A 27,931-nucleotide genomic window follows, 5' to 3' on the forward strand; every position below is an offset into this window, starting at 1 on the left:
CCAACTCCTCAATCAGAGTTGTGCCCCGCCACAGGTCACTCCTACTCCTTGGGGAGAAGGTGAGGGTTTTTCCAAAAGCATCCCTGAGACCTCCATACCCCTTCTGTCCACACAAAAAGCCCAGGAGGGGCTGGCCTGTGGGCGGGGAGTATGATAATAGCTAGAGGAAGTGAGCGCAGTGTAGTGGAATGTAGTTGCCATTAGTGGGAGTTGAGCTGAGGCTGGCTAACAGCTAGCCCGCTATGTAGAGTTGCTGAGCTAGAGACGCAGAGGATAGTGATGAAAACATGCCTCACTTCACAGTAGTACCGGTGAAGGATCAAGCTCAGGCTAGATACGACAGCCTAGAGGGGATTAACTGGGTAGATTACAGGGACACTGGACAGGATCATCAAGACACTGTCAGCTCTGATGGTAAGTCTCAACTAACTAACTAACTTTACTCAGTTCTTTATCTCTCTGCTGTGACACCACATGACTCATTTGTAAGTTTTGAACTTGATAAATGTGTCCTAAAAGTGATGCGTCATGAGTTTAACCCAGCATGGGAAAGCCTTGCTTTGTCCTGAGAGCCTCTCTGAACAGCTGGTTGTTACCATGGCAATTCTCTAGGGCCAGAAAGCAGCTTTCCTACAGCAGGCAGGTCTGTTTTTGACAGCTCACTTTGGGTAAAGTTGTAGAAACACAGCTTTTTTATCATTTTGGAGAATTTTTTTCCTGCCTTTTTAAAAGAAATTCAGGGACAAATGAGTAACAAAGGGGGAAAACAATGAAAGGGGTGAGAACCGTGGGGGGAAAGACACAACGGGGGTGGGACTGTGTGAGGGGGGGCCCCAGTACCGCCGCAACAAGAAAAGGCCTCAAGTGCTTCCCTGCACAAAAGATGGAGCTCTCTTCTTTGTGCCAGGGGAGGATTTCCTTTCACTGAGATTGGCTGCTCAACAACACAGGAGCAGATTTCTCCCTCCTCGCCTCTCTGTCGCAGCTTGTCTCTCACTGTCACTCACTTGTTTCTACCCTGTATCAGCATGGAAAGAAGGGGGGAGGGAAGGGGGGGGGCAGTCCCAGACAGAAGAGAAAGGGAGGACAAGTAGAGGAGTGAGGAGTTTGTAGCCGCCGGGTAGGATTATGTGAGAGCAGTGCTGATTTGTGTGGGCTGAGAGAGTGAACCAACCGGGGGAGCAGTGTTTTTTTAATAAAAGACACACATGGGCGCGGCCTTTACAGTGAAGCACCCACGTTTTACCAAACGTCCAGCCGGGCAGGGCTGGGCACAAACCCACGCACACACTGACTGGCCAACAACTTTTATTACTTTACCATCACGCTGACTGTGCTCCCTACAATAACAATCGGAAAGGACCAGAGTTCAAGGCTGAAGACTCATCTAACTAGTTGCTGCTGTGTTAATGAGCCTCCAGTGAGTGAACAGCCAGTGTGTGTGTATAGGGATGGGATGCATTTCTAGATGCTTCAGTGAGCCACGGGGGCTCAAGTAGACTGCTATTTGAAGCGTAACAAGAAGGAATCGCAGCACATGTTGACCTAGCTGTCTGCTTGTATATTTCTGGAATGCATGGAAGTTACGCTTTAGAGCCAAATGGCATTCACAGACAGCATAAATGCAAGTTAATACACTTATAAGATACTGTGCAAAACAGTGATTTAAGTGTTAAAAAGTAGTGGCTCGAATGTTGAACTCTGTACTAGGTTTTGAGGATAGAGGGAAAAGCAGATGTCCTGATATAACCCTCAGAGTTTTGTGGGTGAGTTTTGCGCCAGCTCGTTGCTGCCGCCCTTGTCTTCCTGCTGTCATAATTCTCTCTAAACCACCCAGGGAGAGTTTCCCGAAGACTGAGAACAACAACTAAACTTAGTGGGTAGCTGCAAGGATGACTATATGGTGGTCAGGGTGAGAAGGAGTAGAAGAAGAAGGAAGTGAGACTTGGATGAATGATGAGATGGAGCAAAGGGCATGCAGGATGTTACCATAAAGTTTCAAACTCATGTGGGAACTAAACAGTAACAGCTACTCAATATTGTTGACTGCATTTTGTGTTTTTATTTAAGCATTATACCAGACTTACTTCAAAATAAATTCAAAATGAAATAGGTTTTGTTTAAGAGCAAGACTGAGCAGAAAGAAGTTTGGAACATGTATGACATACTTCGTAATTTTAGGCCTGTACATATTCAATATTTCTACAACTCGATTTTTACATGCAGCATTGCGACATATTCCAGCAGTAAAAAGTTGGGTGGGAAACTATTAGCTGTGGTAAAAACCATCCAAAAGTGTGTGCGTATACTGGATGATTTCATCATGGGAGTGGTGGGCTTGCTTGGGTACGGTACATGTTGTATGTCTCAGCTATACGGCGTGACGTCTGCAGCGTGGAGGAAATGACACAGTGCACAGTCTGTTTCAGCCTGCATGTGAACTCGGCTCTGTTCAGCCCGGGACAGGACCAACACTGTGGTCATTGTAGCTGTGCTGAGCAAGAGCAACTACCCTGAAATAGCCTTCACATTTCAGGGGGGAAAGTTTGTTAATGAGACTTATTAGTTTTTCACTGCTGCATGATTGTTTGTTTAGAACACAAGTTGTCTTCAGTGAAAGATAGCATCCTATCATGCTACCAAAAGCTGGTTAAAATCTTGTTTGCTTCTTTTTCCAGTTTGTAAAAGTCAGAACTCAGAAGGTAAAAAAAGATTGACACTTGAATCTAGGCAGCGCTGATCAAATATTAATCAATATTCTGTTACTGTAATGTCTATTTCTCACCTCAAATGTTTTCAGAAACATCTTGTAGTGTACTGTTTAGCTGTAAAATGAGAAAGTTTGTGACCCGGCAGTCACAAACCGCCCACCAGCCGGAGCAAACTTTCAAATTTTACAGCTAAACAGTACATTACAAGATGTTTCTTAAAACATTTTATACGAGAAATGGGCATTACAGTAACAAAATATTAATTCATATTTGATCAGCGCTGCCAAGTTTGACCGTTCGATCAGAGTTCACAAGTGATTGAGAGCTGCCTCCGTTGGATGAGCGGCCAATAGGAACGCTCTCTCTCTGAAATGACCTGTGATTGGCCAAAGTCTCCCGTCACAGGCTAGATATTTTAAAGCCTGAAAACAGAGCTGAGGAGGAGGTGCAGAAGTCTTGTTTTCTCTCAGAGCACTTTAATTACAATATGGTGAAAGGTTATTATGAAATTTATGCCCAATGATGCCAAAAACTTTCTGCCAACCTTCACTCTGGCAAGTAGAGATTCCAGGTATATCAGACTATGTGACGTAAGGCAACAAATAATATCTCATGAACTAAATAAAGCTAATGTGCAGGAGATATTATAAGCTGTGATAAATAACTCATCAATGAATTTAAATTAATATACCTAGGCCCTTCTGTGTGGAGTATGCATGTTCTCCCCGTGTTAGTGTGGGTTTTCTCTGGGTTCTCCGGCTTCCTCCCACAGTCCAAAGACACCGTAGGTGTGAATGTGGGCGTGAATGGTTTTGTGTCTCTCTGTGTCAGCCCTGTGATAGTCTGGTGTCAGTCCTGTGATAGTCTGGTGTCAGCCTTGTGATAGTCTGGCGATCCCAAATGGGATAAGCGGTTACGATGGATGGATGGATGGATGGATGGATGGATACTTACAGTTAACTTTTCTTTTTCCTATACATATAACAGACATTATCTATTGTAAACATTTTGATTAGTGCAAGCTCTGTTTTTTCTTTTATTATTATTATTAATATTGGAAAGAACATTTGTGCAGGTGTTTCTGGGTAAATAATACTAAAATGTAGTGCAACTTTTGCTTGTATTGGCCTCAAACTGAACAGGTGCTGAGAAACTCATGTAATGAGGGAATGATTTGGAGAATGCTGTCTGCGCGTTCCCTCTCTCATTCAGGAGAACAGGATGGCCATTCCTGTCATGCTGTCTGGCGTGCCGCTCAGATAACCATGGAGAGATAAACACACTGTGGTGGAGCAGAAATGTGGAGCTGATGGCAGAGTTAGAACAAATTCAGACAGACACACACACACACTTGTGCACAACCCTTAACAACTCTTTGTAATCATAATAGATGATAAAGAGGACCATAGCCTACTTTAATTAAATTATTTGTCACACATCATTTCCTATGATGCAAGTGTCTTGCCATCCAATCATCTGCCATCTGCTCATTCACATCAAAGTGACAACAGGGCAGGCAGAGCAGCTCAGATGCTGATTTTTCCGATGTGTACCTCCAGTTATTCCTGAGGGTCTCCTAGCAATCAAATGCATTCAGTGTGTTCTGGGTCAACCCAAGGCTTATTGAATGGAGGCTGGGACACGGTCTCGAGCTACAGAAAAACCTGGTCTGCACTCGCCGAAATTGAAACAATAGCAACGCACGACCACAGATCCAGTTATACTGTGCATGTGTCATACCCCAATTATACTGTATGACGCGATATGGCGCCGTGATTTTTCCTCTTTCAACCCTCCTTGGGTCTTAATTCACTGCCTCATGTTTGACACTAAACAGAGATCAGTGCAAAATAAATGCAGTACTACCCATGAAAACAGAAATAGTTCAGTGTCCATGCATAAATGATTTTCACTGTGGTTTTCTCGGGTGTATGGTGGATGTGAAACATGTGCAACTTGTTGGAAATTATCACTGCTGTGGCACTGAGAAATGTTTGGACAAAACTGCTGACAAGATGATGAGCAGGGAGCATGACAACATTGCCCTTGTGATTGCAGGCAAATTCTAACTATTCAAATTTAGTAAGCTTGTGTGCATTTCCAAATTCTTCAGGCAGACACAGTTTGCTGATCCGGGAATCATAATAAAAAGAAACTTCAAGCAAAGCAGCAATGGGTGCTACTTTATTGCATTTCCGAAAGCTTATACCTAAAATATATAATATTCTGTCCTTCTCAAGTTTTATTTTTAGACATAAAAGTAGGAGTACAATGAGATATGACATTTGCAACAGTCCTTTTTGGACATTTTAATACAGTAACAATGTTTTCATAAGCTACAATGGAACCAGTGGATCCCAACACCTGGGCTTATTGAAAGTACCTTAACAGAACTCGTACTCGTACTTCCTTAGAATAAAGGAAGTGGTCACTGGTAGCTGCAGTTGCTTCAATTAACTAACAAACACATGACCAAAATGCTGCCCTGTTAATGAACTGTATGATGTAATGGATTTTGTTGTACCTATTGTTGCTGCCGTGATTCAATGTTGTCTTGTTATGTGTTGGATGCTGATTTGACGCTGTCTTGGCTAGGTCTCACTTGTAAAAGAGGTTTTAATCTCAATGTGACTTCCTAGTTAAATAAAGGTTATGATGACATGTGATTTCTGAACAAGGATATCACCTGCATATGCTTTCCTGTTGCTGAAGGGGATCTTCTTGTTCACTCTACCTTCATTTGTTTACAAGGAAACTGCTGTCAGTCAGGTTGCAATACATTGGTGTAAACATAGGGGGAGTAAAATCAGTACTGGGCAGCTGTGGCTCAGAGGTAGATCGGGTTGTCCACTATCGGTAGGTTGGCGGTTTGATCCCCGGCTCCTCCAGTCCGCATGTCGAAGTGTCCTTGGGCAAGATTCTGACCCCCAAATTGCCTCTGAAGGCTGTGCCATTGGTTTGTAAATTAGTATTTAGATTAGGTCCTGATGGGCAGGTTGGCATCTTGCTATATAAATGCAAGTCCATTTACCATTTACTACTGGTCAAGTACTGAAGTTAGGATAAACAATTATTAATTAATTGTTGTTAACCTCCACGGTAGCGTGCTGTTTATGATATTATCAGTAGATCATGTGTAGATAAACAAGGCAGTGACTGTACCATAGACTGTACAGTCTATAATCTGTACATGTAACATTCACCCAAAGCAAACATTTATGAGTATGGGTAGTGTGTGCAGCAAATGTACAGCTTAAACATCATTAAGTGCATGGAACCATTTTGCGAAGACGTCGCAAATAGATGTGTTGGTACAGACCACACTTTGGGTTTGTTTAATCATTAGTTCTACACCCACTGACGTACCCGTTTAGTTAATCTGTGTCTTTTTGAAAGTCGGTTGTACGACGCACCTCTACCCGCCCACCTTTACCCCCCGAGGTAATCAGGCTGAGCTGCCATCCTTTCCTCATCATTAGCACACATCAAACCTAATATGTTTTGCTGTACGGCTCAGCAGGTTAGCATTCCAGTGCTCTTTTCAGATGCTGCTCCGCATGAAACACAGCCGTTACAGCTAACATTGCCCTATTACTACAGCAGACAGTACGTTGTTTCTTGCCACGGGCTAAGGAGGAGAAACAAGTGCAATGCAAAAAAACTAAAGTTGCAATTTTTGAAAAGGAAAATAATTTAAATTTGCAATACGCATTTCGAAAATATGCCTACCCACCATGCTTATTTTTCATGACCAACATGACAGTATATGCTTAACTAAACTGTGTTGGCCTGGACCTATACAATTTAAAGGGGGATTAGGGTAACTATATCCATATCTACCAATACATGTAAATAACTACATTTGTGAGTGACTTGGGTCTGACATTTTCCAGATTTACATTTGCACTAAAAAAGTGTAGTGATGTTACTTTTGAGAGTGAGCAAAGTTGCTTATTGGATTTTGGATCACTGGAATGACTTAGGATCACCACAGTCTAGAAAATGAGACAAACATTTTCATGAACATACAGTATCTGCATTCATTAAAACATATTTTTCCTGACCTGCCCTCCGCTCGCACCAAAGTGGGAGGATGGGTGCACTCGGCATACCCCAGTTATATGTTATTATTTGCATTATGACAAATACCATGCCTAACATTGTTGTATCCTGCCTCCACAAGGGTGCACCATACTGTAACTAAAATAATGTTTGCAGGGTTAGCTCTGTACTGTAAATGCAAACACATAATGACCCAACTGGGCCTTGCTTTGCTTTGCTTTTGTCTTTTTTGTCTGATTTTGGACTTCCTGTTAATGAGTAATGGAAATGAGGTTTCAGATCATGTTGATAGAGCTGGACTACTTTCCACATAGCAACACTCCAAATAATGCATGTTAAAGTTTTAGTTCTGGCTTCCCATTCACTATTTTGCCTTCCGCAGCTGGTTGGAAAAAGCAAAGCTGGTAGAGTGTAGACAGTAATAGGTCAGGGTGGCTCTGAGTGTTTGGAGGATCATTTTACAGGCCCAGAAACATAAACAATGAGCTGTAGGTGGGGTACAATGGAGAATAAGTTTACCTTACTTTAAATTTGTATTATGTTTGCCCAACCCAGTAGCCACATTTGAAGGAATGCAGTGTATAAAAGTAGATTGAGCAAAGGATATGCACATATAGTCTCTTTCACTGTCTCTTTTACACACACTTACACAAACACATACACACTATACACACATAATCAGTAGAACATTCTTGCCAACTAACTGCACAAAGTAGAGTTAGCTAAGCTCTACTACTTCTCTGCCTCTCAGTGTTAAGTCTTAAGTGTTTATTAAAGAGGAAGTTTAGCAAAGAGGCTTTTTCAAACCCTAAGAAGCTAATGGACAGGGATATTGTTTTCCATGACTAATCGGCTTTGAGAAGTGCAGACACGTTCCTGGGAAGTTTCTTTCCGCCTTAACCATTAGTAGTTTTGAAAAGTCCATTTGAAAGATCACAGTTAAAACTCTTGAATCCTGCAAATATCCCACCCAAGTCCACTGTGCAGACTAGATAAAGTAAACTACTGCCCTGTTTGGTGAAAAGTAAGGATGCACAGATACTGATACCGGATATTGGATATTGGGCTGATACTGAATCAAATAGCTGGATGGAGTTTGGTGACAATGGGGCCGATCTATTCAATTCTATGTTTATATGCGCAACACATTCTCATCCCAACTCCTCAAATACCGCCGCTTTGTCACACCCCTTGGTGTCACTTTATTTTTAGCATCAAAACCACTATAGTCACCCTTGGCGTCACTTTAGGATTAGTCAACAAAACCGCTATAGTTAGGTTTAGGAAAGAACTACATGTTCAAATTACTACGTTTGTACAGTAAAAATGACACAGAACGCTGTGAACACGGGACACGAACGAACAGCTGATTTTAACGTGAAAGTGAAACATAACACACGGGAACGCATGAGACACAAACAGCGGTCTCCTGGATGAAAGCCTTGGGTTTGTTGGACCCACCCACCTACTTGCCCGCTCGCTGTTTGTCTTTTCGCTCTTTAAACTACTTCACCACACTTTATCAGAGCGTTTACTGTTGCCACGGATGGGTTTACATTGTAGCTAATGGAACGCCTGGTACATCGAATACCAGCGCTGAAGGGTGCCTTGTGCGGCGGTACCAAATGCGGACGGCCGTGACATTTTGTTTTACAAAGTTAGGAACGCAATGTTTAAGTCAGGCATGATGTTGTCCACATAAAAGAATGATCGCAGTCACTTCCACACAGTGAGGCATACAGCACTGGTACCGGATCTGTACTTGGCTGATACCCAAAGCCCAGGTATCGCTATCGGTTTCGAGACTGAAAATGTCGGAGCGGTGCATCCCTAGTGACAAGCCTTGAAAAAGTTTGCAAGAACTGCTTTCTGGAAGTTGTTTGTTGGACCTATAACAAATCATATTGATTTTGTCTTTGTAGATTTGCCCCGAGATGTTGTTTTTTGTTTAAAAGTCATGCACTTTGCACTTTAAAAAGACTTGACAATGTAGCATCTTCTCTGGGAATTGATCTAGTTGTAAACACACAGCAAATTATACACAAGATGGTCTGTGATCTTCTGGCAGTGGTGGTGGTGGTGAGCTGTTCTGGTATGGGCACCAGTGAGGTGACGTGTCGGTACATGTTGCTGTAAAGCCTCTGTGCTGTTCTGGGCACACAGCAAGACTCTTGCATGCCTTCATAACAAGCCGGTTAATCTCTAATCTTTTTAATTAGACATTTGATGTGAGGGTATTAACAAGAGACCCCCACTGTCTCCTCATTGTTAAAGTGACTTTTACTTTGCTGGTCCCACAAGTGGAATGAGCCGGAACTATTTTAGGCTTCAACATTAGGATGGTGTTTGGAGCAGCACCCATTCCTGCCAGGAAACATTTTAACATATCTCACTCTATGGGTAATTGTAGAGCAGCATCCATCTGTCATGTTCCAGATGTCTCTTTAAGCTAATCAGTATCTCATATGCAGTTGTCTCCTCTCAATGCTGCTTCAAACACAGATGTTGTGTTTTTATCCCACACTACTGACAGCATGATGACACTAGAGGACAGTGTTGGCCTTGTTTTTGCTCATCTATTCCCTGGCATCACCCCGATCCAGCTGTGTAGTTGTTGGGGAATGTGGCCTTCATGCTTAAAATGATATCCACATGTTGATTTCTGGTCTTTGCATCCTTTGGACATTTTGAAACAAACCTTGCTTTAACCTCTTCCACTCCACCCCTCTTTACCATAGACCCATTTTTGTCTTTTTTAGGGGGATTGGGGGGGATAGCAGGTCAACAGTAGATGTCACATAAAAGTGGTGTACATCATCTGAAAGCTGGGAACCTGAAGATTAATTTTAGCTCAGCACTGTGTCAACTTGGTCATAAATCAGAAATAAAAACAAATATGAAAATGATAGAAGTATGATGGCCATCCCCATGCTCTCTTATGTGTCATAAGTTGATACCATTTATTACACAGATTCTCGAAAATTGATAAAAATGATCAATAATCCCTCCAAAATACCACATGACGACACCAAGAACTTGAGGAACACCATAGAAAAAGCCATGCTTTGAATTGGTATCAAAAACTTTTGACATTTGGAGATTTCTGCAAGAATTGCATTTTTCCGTGATTGGATGGCGAGCACATCTGTTCTGGAAACTGCTCAGAAACCCCCTTATTGTCAATCTAAAAGCCATACATCCTCTGAATTCCCTAGGTCCCTAGTTTGTGTCTGTAAAGTTTCATGAGGCTGTGATTGTAAAGGTCACAACAGGTCATTTTATACAGTGAACTCAAGTGTCAAAAATGGTCTCACTATGTGACATGGCTACTATGGGGACTAACATCATCACACATGAATACAATTGGGCTCATTAGATCCACAAGAGTCTCAGCTTTCCAGTGATACCCAATTTATGCAATTCCAAGACTGTTTAAGGACCTCAGTATGCAGAAACCATTTTAGAATAGTTGAAAATAACACATTTATACTGCGTGCAAAAAAACCCCTCTTTTTTTTGCCCAAAACTGCACAGGATTAGTGTGGGCATGTTTGTAAAGGGGAGACTCATGGGTACCCATAGTTCCCATTTTCATTAATATATCTTTAGGTCAGAGGTCAAGGGACCCCTTTGAAAATGGCCATGCCAGTTTTTTCCTCGCCAAAATGGAGCCTAACTTTGGAGCGTGATTTAGCCTTATTCCTGACAAGCTAGCATGACAGGGATGGTACCAATGGATTCCTTAAGTTTTCTAGATTTTCATATGATACCAGGACCTTCACCCTCATTTTAGAGATATGAAACATCATGTCATGTCTCTCAACATCACATACAAGTATTTGCTTTGCTTATCGCTACATCCTTGGAATAATGGTTTTGAGAAAAATGTGTGACTGCATCCAGATTTATCCAGACTGAACATCAGTATACACGATGTAGGAATACAGATACTGTAACACTGCACTTCTCTGAGATACCTTTAACCCGACCCAAGGCTCTTATATCCCTATGAGCATGCATGTGCTATGCATGAGTGTGTGTGCCCGTGCTTGTTAGTTCCCACTGTATCCTCCCCTCCCCACCTCTCACCCCCCTCACCGTGCACCATGTGCTAGATCAGGCCCCTGCATGAGTATTCACCCTGGGTGACTGAGTGTCCTGGATAGTAATCGACTATTCCCCCAAGCTAGAGCACAGAGTACTCTGTTGCAGTCTGCACACAGCTCATAACTATGTTCACCCAGAGCGATAGCAGTGGGACACAGAACACAGGTGAGTGAAGACCAGCACTGAAGCTCAAGCAACTCACTTACAACAAAGCTGGTCTATTCTTAACACTATTTTTTCTATTTCATGCCCACTTGGTAAGTTGGCAGACCTTTTGTTGTAGGATTCATTTGGGCTTTGCTGTTTAAGTTTACATGCTCTAACAACCCAAGGTTAGGTCATTTCCAGGTAATGAGGTGTGCGCATGCATGCGAGTGTGAATGTGTGTGTGCTGCTTTGCGTGCAATCATTGCCCCAGGCTCTGTGCTCATCTCTGCTTGATTCTTTTCTTCAAAAGTTAATGAGAGTAAAATCTAATTATGTGCCTGTTTATCACCTGGACTTTGTTGCTTTTGGCCTTTCGCTGCAGCTTCACCGCATGGGTTGTGTTTCTGAAGTTAACCGTTACATGGAGATTATTAAGATGTTTAAATCATAATTAATAGTGACAGTTAAAAGCTGACTGAATGTTGAAAAGGATTGCCATGGAGGAACTTTGTTGTATTAATTATTGCACAGGAAATGGTGCTTGGCTGTTATTTTTCATCTCAAAAATAATGTGTTTCGACACAACTGATCTCATTTCTGTTAATGCAAATTAGTGACATTGATTAAAACCACGACTGTGTTATATATATATTTCCATCAATGATTGTTAATCTTTATTGACACATTGCATATGTAACTTATATAACTTAATGCCACCTGTGACATTTGACTAGGTACAACATGTGAAAGATCCAAAGTGATTGTGGGTGTGACTCTTTTAGCCGAGTGATCGTAGGTTATTTAAATTCATTTAATTTGTCTTTTATGAAAACTAAAAATGACACAGTATTATGCTGTAAATTATACATTTTTAATTCTAAAAAATACCGGTATTGAATGGATTTATAGTCTTTAAGAAATTTAAATGAGCATTGCCTTCATTTAATTTTTTAGTCTTGTTACATTTGAGAAGCCTCTGAATCAGCACTGAACCCTCTGGGCACTTTGTACTGTCTATGGAAGTCTGGTTGTTACAGTGAATAAGCGTAGGACAATGCGATGCAGATATTATTGCAGGCGTTACAAACTTTCATATAAATCATGTGTCTATCATATCAGTGAAGAATATTGACTTGATTCCCTTACCAAAAATGAAGTTTATTCAAGTGTGCTAGCAGTATATTTCTTTTAAACTTAAATTAATTGAGTATGCTTTCAGTTTACTTTTTAAGTACTTATCAGAGATATTCTTAACAAAATTATACTTAAGTATACTTATCTTACTGTATACTGATATGTCTAAGTATACTTGTCTTATACTACAAGCCAAGTATACTGACATATACTTGGCTTGTAGTTGTGCTTACATTTTGATAGAGTAGCCCATTTGAGTGTGTGAGAGTTTGTAAATGTATGAACAAAACATCAAGTAAAATAGAAAAAGGAGCACGTCTCTTCGTGTAATGCATAACTCGTTGGCTAAGTACTATAAGTTTGAGAAAACGTACAAGTATACTTGCAGTAAAACACTATTAAACTAGTTTACTGAGAGTATACTTTAAAGTGTACATTAATAAACTAAAAAGTGAGCTATAAGTATATAGCATAAACTAGCAGTATACCTATAAGTCCACTTGTAGTATAGTTCACTTCATAGCATAGTGGCAGTAAAAAATACAAAATTACTCAAGTTACACTTGTACTTTAAGTGTAAGGATAGTTACTTAAGAGTATACTTTTATAAACTAAAAAGTGGTAGTCCCAAGAAGTATTGAAGTAGTACACTTATTGATATTAGTATACTTACTACATAACGTATACTTGGGAAATATACTTCAACTTTGCTTAGTTTACTTCATAAAATAAACTTAAAGTATAGTACTTTTTTGTAAGGGTTGGCAGAAAACTATATATACAGTATGTTTGGTCCTATATATAGCCAAAAAGCAACTTTGTTTCTTATTGTTAACCTGAAGTCATGTTTCCTCTCTCTAACAGGACATGGGAATCATAAAGAAGACAGTCCATTTCTCAACAGTGCTGATGCTGCAAGCAAGAAGAATGACTTCTTCTACGACAGGAACCTGGCTTTGTTCGAGGTCTGTTATTTTTACTCTCCAGTATCTCTGTCGGATGATAGACGTAGCACCAAATCATTAATTTAACTTTCTTCCTCCAGGAAGAGCTGGACATCCGGCCGAAGGTCTCGTCTCTGCTCAGCCGCTTGGTCAGCTACACCAACATCACCCAGGGAGCCAAGGAGCATGAGGAGGAGGAGAGCGCTGAGGCCTCACGTAGGAAGACCCCCAAGGTCAGGAACACTATGCCTCACTGTTTTTTATATCACATGTACACTGAGTCTTTGGAGGTTTAGAAACATTATCCTCCACCTCTGGCTCTCTCTCCCTGCCTCGCTATCCAAGTTCTAGTTTTGTATTAAGAACTGTTGATTGATTGCTTATGCCTTTGCACGCTCTGCTGTCACACTGTGTCTGTAAGACCTGGTTACATGCAAAGAGCTGATAACATGATGGAATGACCTTTAAAAAAAGTACATCAATCAATACGAATGATCAATACACTTGTTTCCTGAAATGTCATGGTCAATAGTCTCCCCCCCTCTCTCTCTCTCCCTCCCTCCCTCCCTCCCTCTTTCTCTCCATCAGTCTCCCAACATGGGCACTCTGATGGGAGTCTACCTGCCGTGTCTGCAGAACATCTTTGGTGTCATTCTTTTCCTCCGACTGACGTGGATCGTTGGGATGGCTGGCATCATGCAGTCCCTCCTGATTGTCCTCATGTGCTGCTCATGTGTTAGTATGAGCCCACACACACACACACACACTGCACCGTACACACACACACACACACACACACACACACACACACACACACACCATTACGCTGGGTTGATTCCACCAACAATGTGGGCCAGCTTTTACAGTATTTCTAAACCAATCAATAGAATCCACGTGGTTGCACAAGCAGCAGCAATTATTTGATATCACTCTGACTTGTAGATAGTAAATGGACTTGCATTTATATAGTGCCTTTCTAGTCTTCCGACCACTCAAAGCACTGCAGACTACATGTCGGCATTCACTCATTCACACACACACACACACACATTAATACACTGATGGCAGAGGCTGCCATGCAAACTCCTGCTAATCAGGATCTAATCTAAATACTCATTCACACACACCGATGGCACAGCCTTCGGGAGCAATTTGGGATTAAGTAGTTTGCCCAAGGACACTTCAACATGTTGACTGGAGGACCCGCGGATCAAACTGCTGACCTTCCGATTGGTGGACGACCCGCTCTACCTCTGAGTCTCAGTCTGCTCCCATTACCTTTCTTACATAACAAATACTGTGGTCTACTTACCCTCCAGGCTACATGATGAAGAATATGCTCTCTTAGATATAAGCTGGTTTCCAGTAACACCCACAAGTTGCCATGACGTCTATATGTACGTGTGTCCTTTTCAATATTAGTCATATTTTCTCCTTTCCTTTACAGACAATGCTCACTGCTATATCAATGAGTGCCATTGCTACTAATGGTGTTGTTCCAGGTAATACTTTGAACCGTGTCACTATTCTGAAAAAGTCCCTCAGCATACTGTTCATTTATGCCACATATGTCCTTCATTAGTGTTATAAATACTTCTGTAGTCTCTTTGGCAACACTTAATAATAATCATCATTAATAAATGGTAAATTGATAGTTAATTCAACTTAGGTTAATAGTTATTTTACTATTAACAAACAATGAGATGATAATTTATAATGTTTACGTATTATTATTAATGCTATAATTTATGTTATTTTAACAGTTTATTGTTGCACACATTATAACATGTCATATTCTATATTAAGTATTTGTTAATGATTACTAAATGATTTGTAAACCTTTAAGAAATTGTTTGTAAAACATCTATAAACATTACATAGATAGATGGACCAGATGTTTGTAACACTTTAGTGGTTAATAACTGAATTGTAAACTGTCTGGATGGCTATTATAATGTTGCAACTGATGATTATAATACCTTGTAAAAGGGCTAATAAATACTTTTTAAAGCATTCATAAACATTATTTAAATAGATAAGCAATACTTTGTCAATGGTTAATAATTAGTTTCTGGTCCATTTATCTCTATAGATGTTTTACAAATAATTTCTTAAAGGTTTACAAATCATTCGGTAATCATTAAAAAATAATTCATATTGTATATAAAATATTAGAATGTGTGCAACAATAAACTGATAATAGTTTACTAACGTTATCAGAATGTAATTGTTATTGTATCTTATCAGCTTTGATACAATATAGAATTTATAAACTTATTATTTAATATTCCACAAACTAATGATAAAATAACCTAAATTATAGCATAACTAATAAATAGTAAACATGATTAATTATCATTTCATTGTTAATTAACAGTAAACTGATAATTAACTAAAGTTTAATTAACTATCAATTTACCATTTATTAATGATGGTTATTATTAAGTGTTACCACCTTTTTTTTTTTACAAGATTTTGTGAACTAGCTCAGAACTGATTTGGCATTATTGGGACATAAACTGCTTTTAAAATACTTACTCGCTGCATCTCAACATCTCTGGATTGCTCTAAATAAATACTGTATACTGTAGAAGTTACATGTTCCATTACATATTTTTCCACTTGGGGGCAGCAGAAATTTACAGTTGCATCCACTGCATGTAGTTCAGACTGTGGGCTCTTCAGTGGCTTTCTGTGTGTAACACTTTGTTTTACTGTTGTAGCTGGAGGGGCGTACTTCATGATCTCCCGCTCCCTTGGCCCTGAGTTTGGAGGAGCTGTGGGTCTGTGCTTCTACCTGGGCACCACCTTTGCTTCTGCCATGTACATACTAGGGGCCATCGAAATCTTCTTGGTTAGTTGGCTAAAATATAATTTTGTGGTTATATTCCAGCTCACATTTCTATGCTAAGATGTGGTCCCTAAACACTGTTCTGTATGAGAATACATCAGCCATTACATGAAGTGTATATTGCAGTAACTGTGATTTATTTTCCCCCTCAGAAATATTTGGTCCCCCAGGCGGCCATATTTCACGCCACAGACACCCTTGGGAGTGACAGTGCCATGCTGAACAATATGCGGGTGTACGGCTCTATCTGCCTCAGCCTGATGGCTGTGGTGGTTTTTGTAGGAGTCAAATATGTCAACAAGCTGGCTTCTCTTTTCCTGGCCTGCGTCATCATCTCAATTGTCTCCATATATGCTGGGGCACTCAAATCCATGACTCATCCACCGGAGTTCCCGTAAGTCTGCAGAGAGGGTTTGCTAGAATAAACATGTTTTAACAGAAAGTAGTGTGGATTATGAGGACCGTAATATTGATTTAGTGTTTTTTATTGGGGAGAGAGAGTGCTAATTTTGTGGGGAAGTATATTATTATTTTGTTTTGTATACTTTTTTCTGTATTTGTATGCTTCTGGCTCCCATCTGCCACCAATTACTTGCAGTATGATTTTTCAGTCAAATGATTTGACTATAATTTTGGCTCTGATGATAAAGTAGAGATACAGTATAGGATGATGGTGTTGGAAGCGGAAGAAATAATGATGACTAACATGGTAATCATCTTATTTGTGTGCATGTTATTTCTGTAGGATCTGCATGGTGGGAAACAGGACGTTGGTGAGAGACCGGTTCGATGTGTGTGCTAAGACTGTGACGAAGGGCAACATCACGGTGCCCAGTCAGCTGTGGGAAAGATTCTGTCTGCCGGGGAACATGAGCAGCGCTCAGTGTGATGACTACTTCATCCAGAACAATGTAACAGAGATACAGGGCATCCCTGGACTGGGCAGTGGGATCATTAGAGGTACATTAATCATCATTGCAGAGGGATTAAAGTATACAGCATGAGATTCTGTTAGATAATAAAGGTAACAACTCGTTTTTCATAGTCAATTTTGAGATTTTGGGCTAATATGCTTCCACAACATTTCAGACTAGTGGAAAGAAAACATCCAAAATACTCATTTAGATGTTTATTTTACTACTTTGTCTATTTGCGCCTGTAGAGTTCTCCTAAATACACCAAAAGTTAGCATTAGATAATGCCTCATTTGAATATTTGAAAATTTCATTTCACAAACATTTCAGAAAACTTGCAATACAAAAAAAATAATTGTCTTAATCTAAGTAATCAACTGGGGAGGTTTAATGGTGATATCTGTTGTTTAAAACGTTTTACACTATTCACCTGTAGTGTCTTGCAAAATTAAGGGAGTTTTACAATACGCATCTTTAAAGGCTGTTTTCTCAAAAATGATTTTTTTTCTCATACTTAGCTTCAGTAGCACTTACATACACCAAACTTTTTCATTCATATCTATAATCTGAAGGTTTACACTGAGGAGTTTGTTTATATATCATTCACAGCCTGATACAGTATATATCACATTTTATTCCTAAAAACATGGTAAAAACTGATTTGTTTTTATGGCTGTTGACAGTATTTTCTGACTTGTAGAGTGATAAAAAAACATATTCAAAATCCCCACTGTAAAAACCTTTGACTCTAACAAAAGGAAATAAGATTTTTTTAACCTGGCTTTATCCAATGTTCAGATTTTTGTTCTGGAAATGTATGCAAATTAGCACATATTTGATATTGCATAATTTGCACATTTAAACATACATTTTTAGAAAACTTTTTACAAAAAATAGTTGTCTAAACGTAAGTAATCAACTGGGGAAGTTTCATAGCGATATATATTAGTTATTATTATTACTATTATTATTTTTTTTTTTTACCCTATTCACCTGGGGTCTCTCTATTTAAGGGGTAGAATACAGTGTTGGTATACCCATTAAATGTTAATTTGCATTTTGCACATTATGCCATAATTTCAAAGAACTTTTAGAGTCAATAATCATTTTGTGGCAAACAGATGTTTTTTCGTCATGACAAAATCATACCCGCTATATTTTAGTTTATGTCCTGCTTCATGAATAACACACAGGCCTGATAGAAAGTCACTCTCTCTATATAATGCAATTTTGTTGCCAATAATGTTTTAAATGTCTGTTCTCCGTTGTTAGAGAACATGTGGGCCGACTACCAGCACAAAGGGGAGATCTTAGAGAAAGCGGGGCTGCAGTCAGTGGATGCTCACGGTGCCAATGACAACTTTGGCATGTATGTGTCAGCAGACATCGCTACATCATTCACACTTCTGGTGGGGATCTTCTTCCCATCTGCCACAGGTATAACATTTATGTCTTTAATAAACCACGAATAAAGTGCTGTTATGGCACAAATGTCAGTATAAACTGCATGAAACTGCAAAATTATCCTTTCCAAACTTGTTTACCTTAAATCTTAAATCATTTAGTTTATTCAGACTCAGTGGTTGACCTGTTTAAGCTTAAATCTATAATGCAGACATGATTTTTGATGCCATATCAAGCCATTAAATGCAAATTGTAATTTTAGCTACCTGCTATGTTGTATTATATACTGTATATTCTTACAGAAGTAACTTGCACACAGTGAAATGGGAAATCCAGCCAGTAGGGGGCATAGTTAAACAGCTTTTACATCATGTCACCATCATCATCCTGTTTTGTCTCATAGGTATCATGGCAGGGTCCAACAGATCTGGTGATCTCCGTGATGCTCAAAAGTCCATCCCCATTGGAACTATCTTAGCCATCACTACTACTTCACTTGTTTGTATCCTTATTTTGGTGACTAGACACAATAATCTTGCTCCTTCGAACAGGATATGAAAGCAGATTTGATATAATGCATCTTTGTGTCACATTGAGCTCCTTGACCTCTTGTATTCAGATTTCACCTCTGTGGTCCTGTTTGGGGCTTGTATTGAAGGAGTGGTCCTTAGGGACAAGTAAGTAAACACCTTATCAGAAAAAATTTTGTAAAGTAAAACTAAACAATAGAAAAAAAAGATAACTTCATCATAAAAGTCATATTCTTGGTCATATTCAGTCAGCATATACTTGCAGGTTTGGGGACGCCGTTCGGAAAAACTTGGTGGTGGGAACGCTCTCCTGGCCGTCTCCGTGGGTCATTGTCATCGGCTCCTTCTTCTCTACGGTTGGGGCCGGCCTGCAGTCCCTCACCGGGGCTCCCCGACTTCTACAGGCTATCGCCAAGGACAACATCATCCCTTTCCTCAGGGTGGGACCAACAATACACACTGTTGATGATACATTTGTGTACCAACCACTTCCCATTCTCTGAAAAAATGTTGTCTGTCTTCCGGCTCCCACGGACTTGACTCACGCAGAGTCAGAGACAACAGTCACTCCATAGTCTGTTTCTTATTACAGATATTTCCAAAACATATAATTTGAATATTCAAGATGAACCTCTAAATCACATTCAGTATGCTGAGTTGGAAATGTTTGCTAATATTTGCCGTGCAAATGTATTTGAATATGATGCAGTACCAAACAAGAAGTGATTTGCATTGCTAATGTGTGAAGGTTTTGTATTTTGTATTTCAGGTGTTTGGTCACGGGAAGAACAACGGAGAGCCTACATGGGCCCTACTACTGACTGGTCTCATAGCTGAGTTGGGCATCCTTATTGCCTCACTGGATATGGTGGCTCCTATCCTTTCCATGTAAGCTCACATACACGCCAAAAATAAGACATGTGCCAAGAATATACTGCACGCACCCCATACATTTATTTCTCTCAGACATGCTGTGTACATAAATTTCTTCATTTCCCTATTTGGTTAAGGCCAACTACACCACTGATGATATATGATCTACTTTGGTAGAAAATGCTCCTTGTTTTTATTCAACAGGTTCTTCTTGATGTGCTATCTCTTTGTGAACTTAGCCTGTGCAGTTCAGACTCTTTTACGCACACCCAACTGGAGGCCAAGGTTTAAATATTACCACTGGTGAGTACAGGTGTATCTCCACCATACTTCTCCACTTCACACACTTCACTTAATTTAGCTTGTCTTGGCTGTCATACTGGTAAATAATGGTGCTGTTATTGGGGTGCAAAAACATCACTTCAGGCTTTATGTGTCCCAACCTCAGGGCTCTGTCCTTCCTTGGCATGAGTATGTGCCTGGCTCTAATGTTCATCTCCTCCTGGTACTACGCTATCGTGGCCATGGTCATTGCTGGGATGATCTACAAGTACATTGAATACCAGGGGTACGTCTGGTGTTTTGCTGTCCTTTTACAGTGCCTTCTTGTATGATATGGGGTTATGATGGTTGTGTTTCTGTGTTTCTGTCTGATGGATCTGTAGCAGATGCTGGTGGACAGCCGGCCACTTGAATTGCCTGTCGTCCCTCATGTTTGTGTCTCGTCTCTTCCATTTTCAAACAACAACAGAGCAGAGAAGGAGTGGGGAGACGGTATCAGAGGACTGTCCCTCAGCGCTGCACGCTACGCCCTGTTAAGACTAGAGGTCGGACCCCCGCACACCAAGAACTGGAGGTACAGCTACACCCGCAGCAGATGCTCTTAATGTCTCCACAAAAACTCCTCTGGGTTTGCATCTCCGAGGAGCCACATTGCATGTTGGGATATAAAAAGTTGCTTTCCCATCTGTGTTCATAATATGAGAAGAAAGCATAAACTATAAATGAAACAGCATGCAACACTGTCACACTCTGACCTCTAACAAATATTCACATTGTTATGATTGTACTGCAGCTCATTATGCAGTTAGCGTAATTCAAAAAACTGGTTCTCTACCAACTATAAAAAATGGCTATCCAGAATGATAATACCACATAAAATAAGCAACATATGAGAGAGTTACTACCAGCTGTTATCCATACTGACACGCAATGTGGCCATCTGTCAAGTATGACAGGAAGTTGTGGCCTGAAGAAGGGTTTCAATTTTTTTTTTTTTTATTAGTAGCATGCTTGTTAGACATTTTCAGTAAGTCAGCGTGTCATCTTTCGCTGTAATACATAACCTATCTGATGCTGCACTTCCTCTTTTGCCGCTAACTCTAAATGCAATGACAGTGAAACAATGGCTAGTCTGATTGTGGAACGGAAAATGGAATGGAGGCAATACATCAATAAAATGCAAACAAGGCAGCCAATAACACACTGACTGACTGACTGACTGACTGACTGACTGACTGACTGACTGACTGACTGACTGACGATTTATGATTAAGAGGTTTAAAAATGTCTAGACATCTAGGTTAAAACTGGGATGTATTTGGCAGACAAGAGAGAGATATTTTAGATGTTTAGATCACACGTCAAGATGTTGCTCTAGTCAACAGCATTTCTATGACTTCATTTCAACATTAAACAAACAGTGAAATACTGTCATTTAACAGTTAATGTACCCTAGATCAGTGTTTCTCAACCTTTTTTGTGTCAAGGACCCCTAAATTGATACACATTAGGTCACAGACCCCCATTTGATAATATTTCTCTTCAGGGACCTCCCTCTGAAAGGATTTTGGTTGTTAGATATGATTAAAACCAACTGCAGATGAGGAGCTAAACGTGGAGGAAGTGAAACCCACGATCAGAATAATCCGTTTTATGACTCTTACTCACATTGGGCTCACTTCTGTAGTGAATTAAATAGTGAACATAAACTATTCCCCATTTTTCTGGGCACTCCCTGGAATTCCCGCAATGAGCCCTGGTTGAGAAGCACTCCCCTAGATGACTAAACTTTTTTCACAGGGCGGCAGTAGCTCCGTCCGTTGGGATTTGGTTTTGGAACCAGAGGGTCATCGGTTCAAGTACCCACACGGAACAAATGCGGAGTGTGGACTGGTAGCTGGAGAGTTCCCAGTTTGCCGCTTGGGCACTGCCGAGGTGCCCTTGAGCAAGGCACTGGCCACCTAAAACTGCTCCCTGGGCGCTACATGCTCCTAATATACTAGGATGGGTTAAATGCAGTAGCTAAATTTCATTGTGTGTACAATGTGTGACAATGAAATTGGATTTACATTTCAAATGAATGTATCTATTTATGTGTGTAGATGTAGTGTTTTTAGTGTGACCTGCAAACATAGAGAATATCTGCTTGGAAAATCCAATTGGATCAAAATTCAATTGATCATTTCTACCACCCTTCCCCCAAAATTACCATTCAGCTAATCTAATCAACTCATGTCTGCGATTTCTATAAAATTGCATCCTATGAAAATAATAAAAAAAATGTCTGAATACTTTGGTGATCACCAAGGGGTGCAAAGACACACTGGGCCTTTGACTCATATTTGACTGTGTGCACTACAGACCTCAGCTGTTGGTGCTGTTGAAGCTGGATGAGGACCTCCATGTAAAATATCCCCGACTGCTCACCTTTGCCTCGCAGCTGAAGGCAGGAAAGGGCCTGACCATCGTGGGCTCTGTCGTCCAGGGCAACTTCCTGGACAGCTATGGGGAAATGCAGGCAGCTGAGCAGGTAAACACTAGAAAGGGCTGTACTGTATGCTGGACATGCTCTACACAATTCTCTATTGTACTCTTGTTGCTGACTGTGTTGCAACTAATTGTTACAAACGACCACCTTTTGTAATCTGAAAGGCACAGTGAAGCGAACACATGCTTCATTGTGAATTTTCTATTTCTTTGTGACTTTTCTTCCTCAGCAACTGTTTTTGAAGCATTTGTCACTTTAATCAAGGGGCATGGCTGCAAACTGCTTGTTGTTGTCACTACAATATGGTGCCAATGAGCCATTTCAGATAAAATAAGGGACTGGTGCGGGAACATTATTCATAATGTGATGTGTTTGGTAAAAAAATTAAACAAGTGAAGCAAAGTTTGTTTATGTGACAACTGGAGAAATTAATCACTCATCCTGGATTCACTTAAGCCAATATTCATGCATTATGTATCAAGAGTTATCATTAGAGCTTGTGCTACATACAGGGAGGTAGTGAAGGTAAAACCTTATTAATTTAATTTACAATGTTGAACAGTTGTTTTGGAATATAAATCCTTATTATGTAAATTTAAGGAATGCATTATAATCCATTCAGGCATATGAACTTTTAGATATTTTTCTTTTTTTCGTGCTTAAACTTTTATATTGCTTTTTCAGCATTTGAAAATATAATACAAAATTATAAAAAAAATATGTATTCTTATAAAAGATAAAATAAAAAGTAGAAAAAAATAAATAAATATGAAAATAAGAAATAAAAAAGGACATGCACATTCCTCTTGACAGTGTGTAATACTACAGACTGTCATACTACATGATTTTCTTTTAAAGCATTATGGTTTACAACTGTTTAAATATGGTTTATCTGTTTACTCCTTATTGTGATCATGGATTACAATTCTGGTTTCCCACAATTTTTTTTTCTGCCAGGCCATTAAGAATATGATGGAGATCGAGCGAGTCAAGGGTTTCTGCCAGATCGTTGTGGCATCTAAGGTGCGAGAGGGCATCGTCCACCTGATCCAGTCCTGTGGTCTGGGGGGAATGAAGCACAACACTGTGGTGATGGGCTGGCCGTACGGCTGGAGACAGAGCGAGGACCCTCGTGCCTGGAAGACTTTTATCAGTAAGAGTCTCACTGAAATACTGTTCGTACAATATGACACTTAAAAGACCCAATCAGCATTTGCAGTATAGTGCCCCTATTAAATGACCAAATCACTTTGATTGCATTATGTTTACAGGCTGCAGTTGTCACACTTAAATGCTCATTATTATGAAGTTAAAGCAAACACACTTGAAGAAGCTCATATGAATATACTATTTGGATGTTGAAATACATTTTGTGCTAGTTTCCATCTGGCTCGTACAGAATGTAAGCTGTTACTAAATTAATTTATACAGTACAGTTAATATCCATGCCTCCGTGTTTTCATCTCGACTCAGACACAGTCCGCTGCACCACAGCTGCCCACCTGGCCCTGATGGTGCCCAAAAATGTGTCCTTCTACCCGAGCAACCATGAGCGCTTCACAGATGGCAACATAGACGTTTGGTGGATCGTCCATGACGGGGGAATGCTAATGCTGCTGCCTTTCCTGCTCAAACTGCATAAAGTGAGACGACATATCTTTGAGTTTTATTCAATTACATTACTTTACTTACATACTCTCCTTGAATAGTCTGTTACTTTTAGTTTGATGTTATTTGGGGCTTTCCCCTTTTGAAGAATGTTTTTTACAACTTTTATTTTGTATTATGTATTCTGTAAGTATTATAGTCACATTTGTTCAATATTACACATGCTATTACTTTTGTGGAAATGCCACATGGTTGTATTTTGCATTTTAGGTTTGGAAGAAATGCAGGATGCGCATCTTCACTGTAGCCCAGATGGAAGACAACAGCATCCAGATGAAGAAAGATCTGGCCACATTCCTGTACCAGCTGAGAATAGAGGCTGAGGTGGAGGTGGTGGAGATGGTGAGGATGCCTCTTACACAACCACTAACCTGACCACTAATTACTACAAGATGCCACAAACATGTGACTCCGCTCCAACTCCAGCTCCGCTCTAACTAGCTTTGTTTGAGGGTGTGCCAAAGTAGCCGTTAGGCAGGTATTACTTGGTGTTACTTGGTGACATCACCACATTATCGAAGAAAAGGCAGGACTTCAAGCAAGGCGTTTCAGGCAGTTCAGGAGCAGTGTTTCTATGGGGGAGAATAACTCCCTTGGTGTGGACTTTGAGTTTTGTAAGGGAAGGGAAAAAGCACAAAAGTATAACAGGTCCTCTTAAATTACTTTCAGTCACTTTGCCCAAGTTCAACAGATGTTGAACATGTTTAAATTGGATTAACCACTGAAACAATGTTTTTTTTTTCAAATGGCACTTCAGCATGACAGTGACATCTCAGCATACACCTATGAGCGAACGTTAATGATGGAGCAGAGGTCCCAGATGTTGAGGCAAATGAGGCTGTCCAGTGCAGAAAGACAAAGAGAGGTATGCTTTTTTTATGTGTTGTGTTTATTCCTGAAATATTTTAAAACTCATATAACATATTATGCATGATAAATCACTGAAGGATTGCTGTTTTCATGTTTTGATATTTCAAATCTTAACTTCTGTTTGTCCGGTGCAATTTGGGAATTCAAGCTGCTCAATTTTTACGCTTTTAATGTTCATGATATTCCAAATGGCCCTTACAGGCCCAGCTGGTTAAGGACAGACACTCTTTGGTGCGTATGGGAAGTCTATACTCAGACGAGGAGGAAGAGGTGGTGGAGGCTCCTCCAGAGAAGGTTCAGATGACGTGGACGAAAGAGAAGTGTGAGGCTGAGAGAAGGAACAGGAGCAACGCGCCCGAGAATTTCAGAGAACTCATGAGCCTCAAACCGTGAGTCACATTCAGTCAACCTCAGCATCCTCTCTACCGCGTCTCATTTAATCAGTAAAACCTGTAGCATGTAACGCTTTCACCTTATTTTCCCCTTTCGTTTTTGCATGTTTCTCTGTTAGACACAGTGAGAGCTTGCTTTAAAATAGGAAAAATCCATTTAACTTTGTCTCTCCCCCTTGCTGCATCCCAGGGATCAGTCCAATGTGCGGCGAATGCATACGGCTGTGAAGCTGAACGAGGTAATAGTCAACAGGTCCCATGATGCTCGATTAGTGCTGCTCAACATGCCAGGGCCACCTCGAAACACAGACGGAGACGAGAACTGTATCCTTTGCCAATATGATCAAACAAAGGGGGTCTTGCATAATAGTATAGAAGATTTTGAGCTGCAGTACACAAACAAAGTGTGTAGGCTTTGGCTGGTTTTCCTTCTTTAACGTGTACCTCAGATATGGAGTTTCTGGAGGTGTTGACTGAAGGCTTGGAAAGAGTGCTGCTGGTCCGAGGCGGTGGTCGGGAGGTCATCACCATCTACTCATGATCAGTTATTAGCTGTTACACAGGAGCATCTGCCTCATCAGAATACATTCCACCTCTTGGCAGTAGGCAGCACCGGCTTTGCTGCGAGACAGTTCTGAGTAGACGCATGAATTTGACGCTTTTATTGTGAAGTATGGATTTATTCTATTCTTGTAGAATATTGGGACACACTAGTGTACATATCCATCTGTATGTTCACCACTCTGGCATTCTTTACAAATGAAAGCTGTTATTTTTCTCCCTCAGAAATCAATAATTGTGTGTCAAGCACAAACTTAACTTATTTATGGGTCACAGATACCTCTTCATATGTGATAATAAATTTATATTTGACATACTATGGCAGACTATTCTGAGTAGTACACACACTGGCAGAACAGTTTTTATGCCAGATTTTTTATTCTGAAACTTTGATTATTTTTCAAGCACATCTCTATTTATTTATTTATTTTTTCCGACATTTCCCCACTGAGGTAAAGAAAATGTTACTGTGGGTATCGAACACAGTGCTGGACGTTGGTTTGTGCTGTAAAGGTGGCATGCCAGAGATCATGAAGCAAGTTTTTAAAAAGAGTTATAATTTATGATTTTTTTTTGGACAGATATTTGTGTTGTTTATATGAGAGAACAATGTATATGAATGACGTTTGAACTGTTACATTTCTACTTTTTCTGCAGACCCGAAAAGCGTATCTGCACACAAAAAAGATGGCTTAATTTAAAGTTATAATCCTTAAGATTTCAATGAAATCAAACCCCACTTTTGATACTATTTATGGTCTGCATTTGTTTCTGCAATGGCCGTTCAATATATTCACACTGAATGGTTATTGTAAAATACCTTTCTATTTGGTAGTTTTCATCGTTAGTGGCGGAGTCCACCATTCACGCACTGGATTAAAAATTGGTTTACTACACATAGGCCTACCTACAACGTGAGTTTGTGCTGTAAACAAATACAGCAGTTGGTATTGTGTTGTATTTCTGAAGAAGTAGCTGCTCAAGGAGTGTTCACTGTAGTATTTGACTGCACTTGCTGTTACCACGGTAACCATAGGTATTGCCAAAACAGCCGTGGCTGAAATTTTAAGGATTACAACGTTAAGTAATTCTGATCTCAGCTACATGAGACATTCAGACACTATTTTGTGTCTTTCCTGGTCTTTTTCTAAGAAGCTAAGTATAATCAGTATTTCAGGCAGTGTAGAGAACAACTGTTTATTTTTATATAGACTAAACAATCTGATCTGTACAAGCCAAGAGTGTTTTATATGTAAGGGATCAACCGTAACAAGCTGTACAGTTATTAAAAACTAATCATGCAATGCTAAGAATGCTGATTCCCCTCACTTTAATAAAAGCATAGGTTGGAGTGGATCATCCCACTTAAACCATTGGCAGCAATCCAAGTATATGTTTTTGCTAATTTAAAGTTTGGCACAATACACTCTTTAAATGGAAACATTATGTTGGCAGTAGCTAAGTGAAGCTATGAGTAGCCTCTTGGTTTTTGAAGAGCAATGAGGCTATTAAGTTATGTGAAAATCATGCACCTGGTGTAGAAAAACATCAAAATGAGCTCACCAAAGCACATTACTATCAACTTTGTTGGCAATACATGAATCTGAATCTTGACAAGGGATGTTATCACACTGTTGCTTTGAGCAACTGCTGTTCCAAGTTAAAGATTTAGTTTCAGTTATTTCTCTGTGTTTAGCTCACATTAAAGTACACACTGTGTTTTGTTAACTTTCATAATATCTTATTATGCTATAAGATCAAATAAAAAGAACATCTGTTTATAAACTGCTCCCCTCGTACTGTTTTGTTGAAGCGCTTCATAAAATACTTTAAAGTAATTTTATAGCTAGGGCTGCAACTAACGATTATTTTCATTGTCGATTAATCTGTTGATTATTTTCTCGATTAATTGATTATTTGTTTGGTCAAAATTTTTTTAGAAAATTGTGAAAAATGTCGATCAGTGTTTCTCAAAGCCCAAGATGACGTCCTC

At 39.9% G+C, this 27,931-nt stretch overlaps 1 protein-coding gene across 1 annotated transcript; it reads left to right on the forward strand.

Moving 5' to 3' along the window:
* slc12a4 (solute carrier family 12 member 4) lies at positions 1-27,723 on the forward strand. Its single transcript, XM_074610492.1, has 24 exons — positions 1-414; positions 13,026-13,126; positions 13,207-13,338; positions 13,694-13,840; positions 14,553-14,607; positions 15,829-15,959; positions 16,109-16,350; positions 16,702-16,916; positions 18,143-18,307; positions 18,678-18,776; positions 18,894-18,951; positions 19,070-19,244; positions 19,574-19,692; positions 19,882-19,980; positions 20,126-20,245; positions 20,429-20,533; positions 22,321-22,489; positions 23,405-23,600; positions 23,921-24,090; positions 24,326-24,457; positions 24,873-24,980; positions 25,187-25,374; positions 25,568-25,701; positions 25,827-27,723. Exons 1-24 carry the CDS (start codon positions 288-290, stop codon positions 25,916-25,918), a joined length of 3,279 nt encoding a protein of 1,092 aa, XP_074466593.1. The 5' UTR covers positions 1-287; the 3' UTR covers positions 25,919-27,723.
* The last annotated feature ends 208 nt before the right edge of the window (positions 27,724-27,931 follow it).

This window comes from Sebastes fasciatus, chromosome 2 (assembly GCF_043250625.1).
Source record: "Sebastes fasciatus isolate fSebFas1 chromosome 2, fSebFas1.pri, whole genome shotgun sequence".
Taxonomy (NCBI): domain Eukaryota; kingdom Metazoa; phylum Chordata; class Actinopteri; order Perciformes; family Sebastidae; genus Sebastes; species Sebastes fasciatus.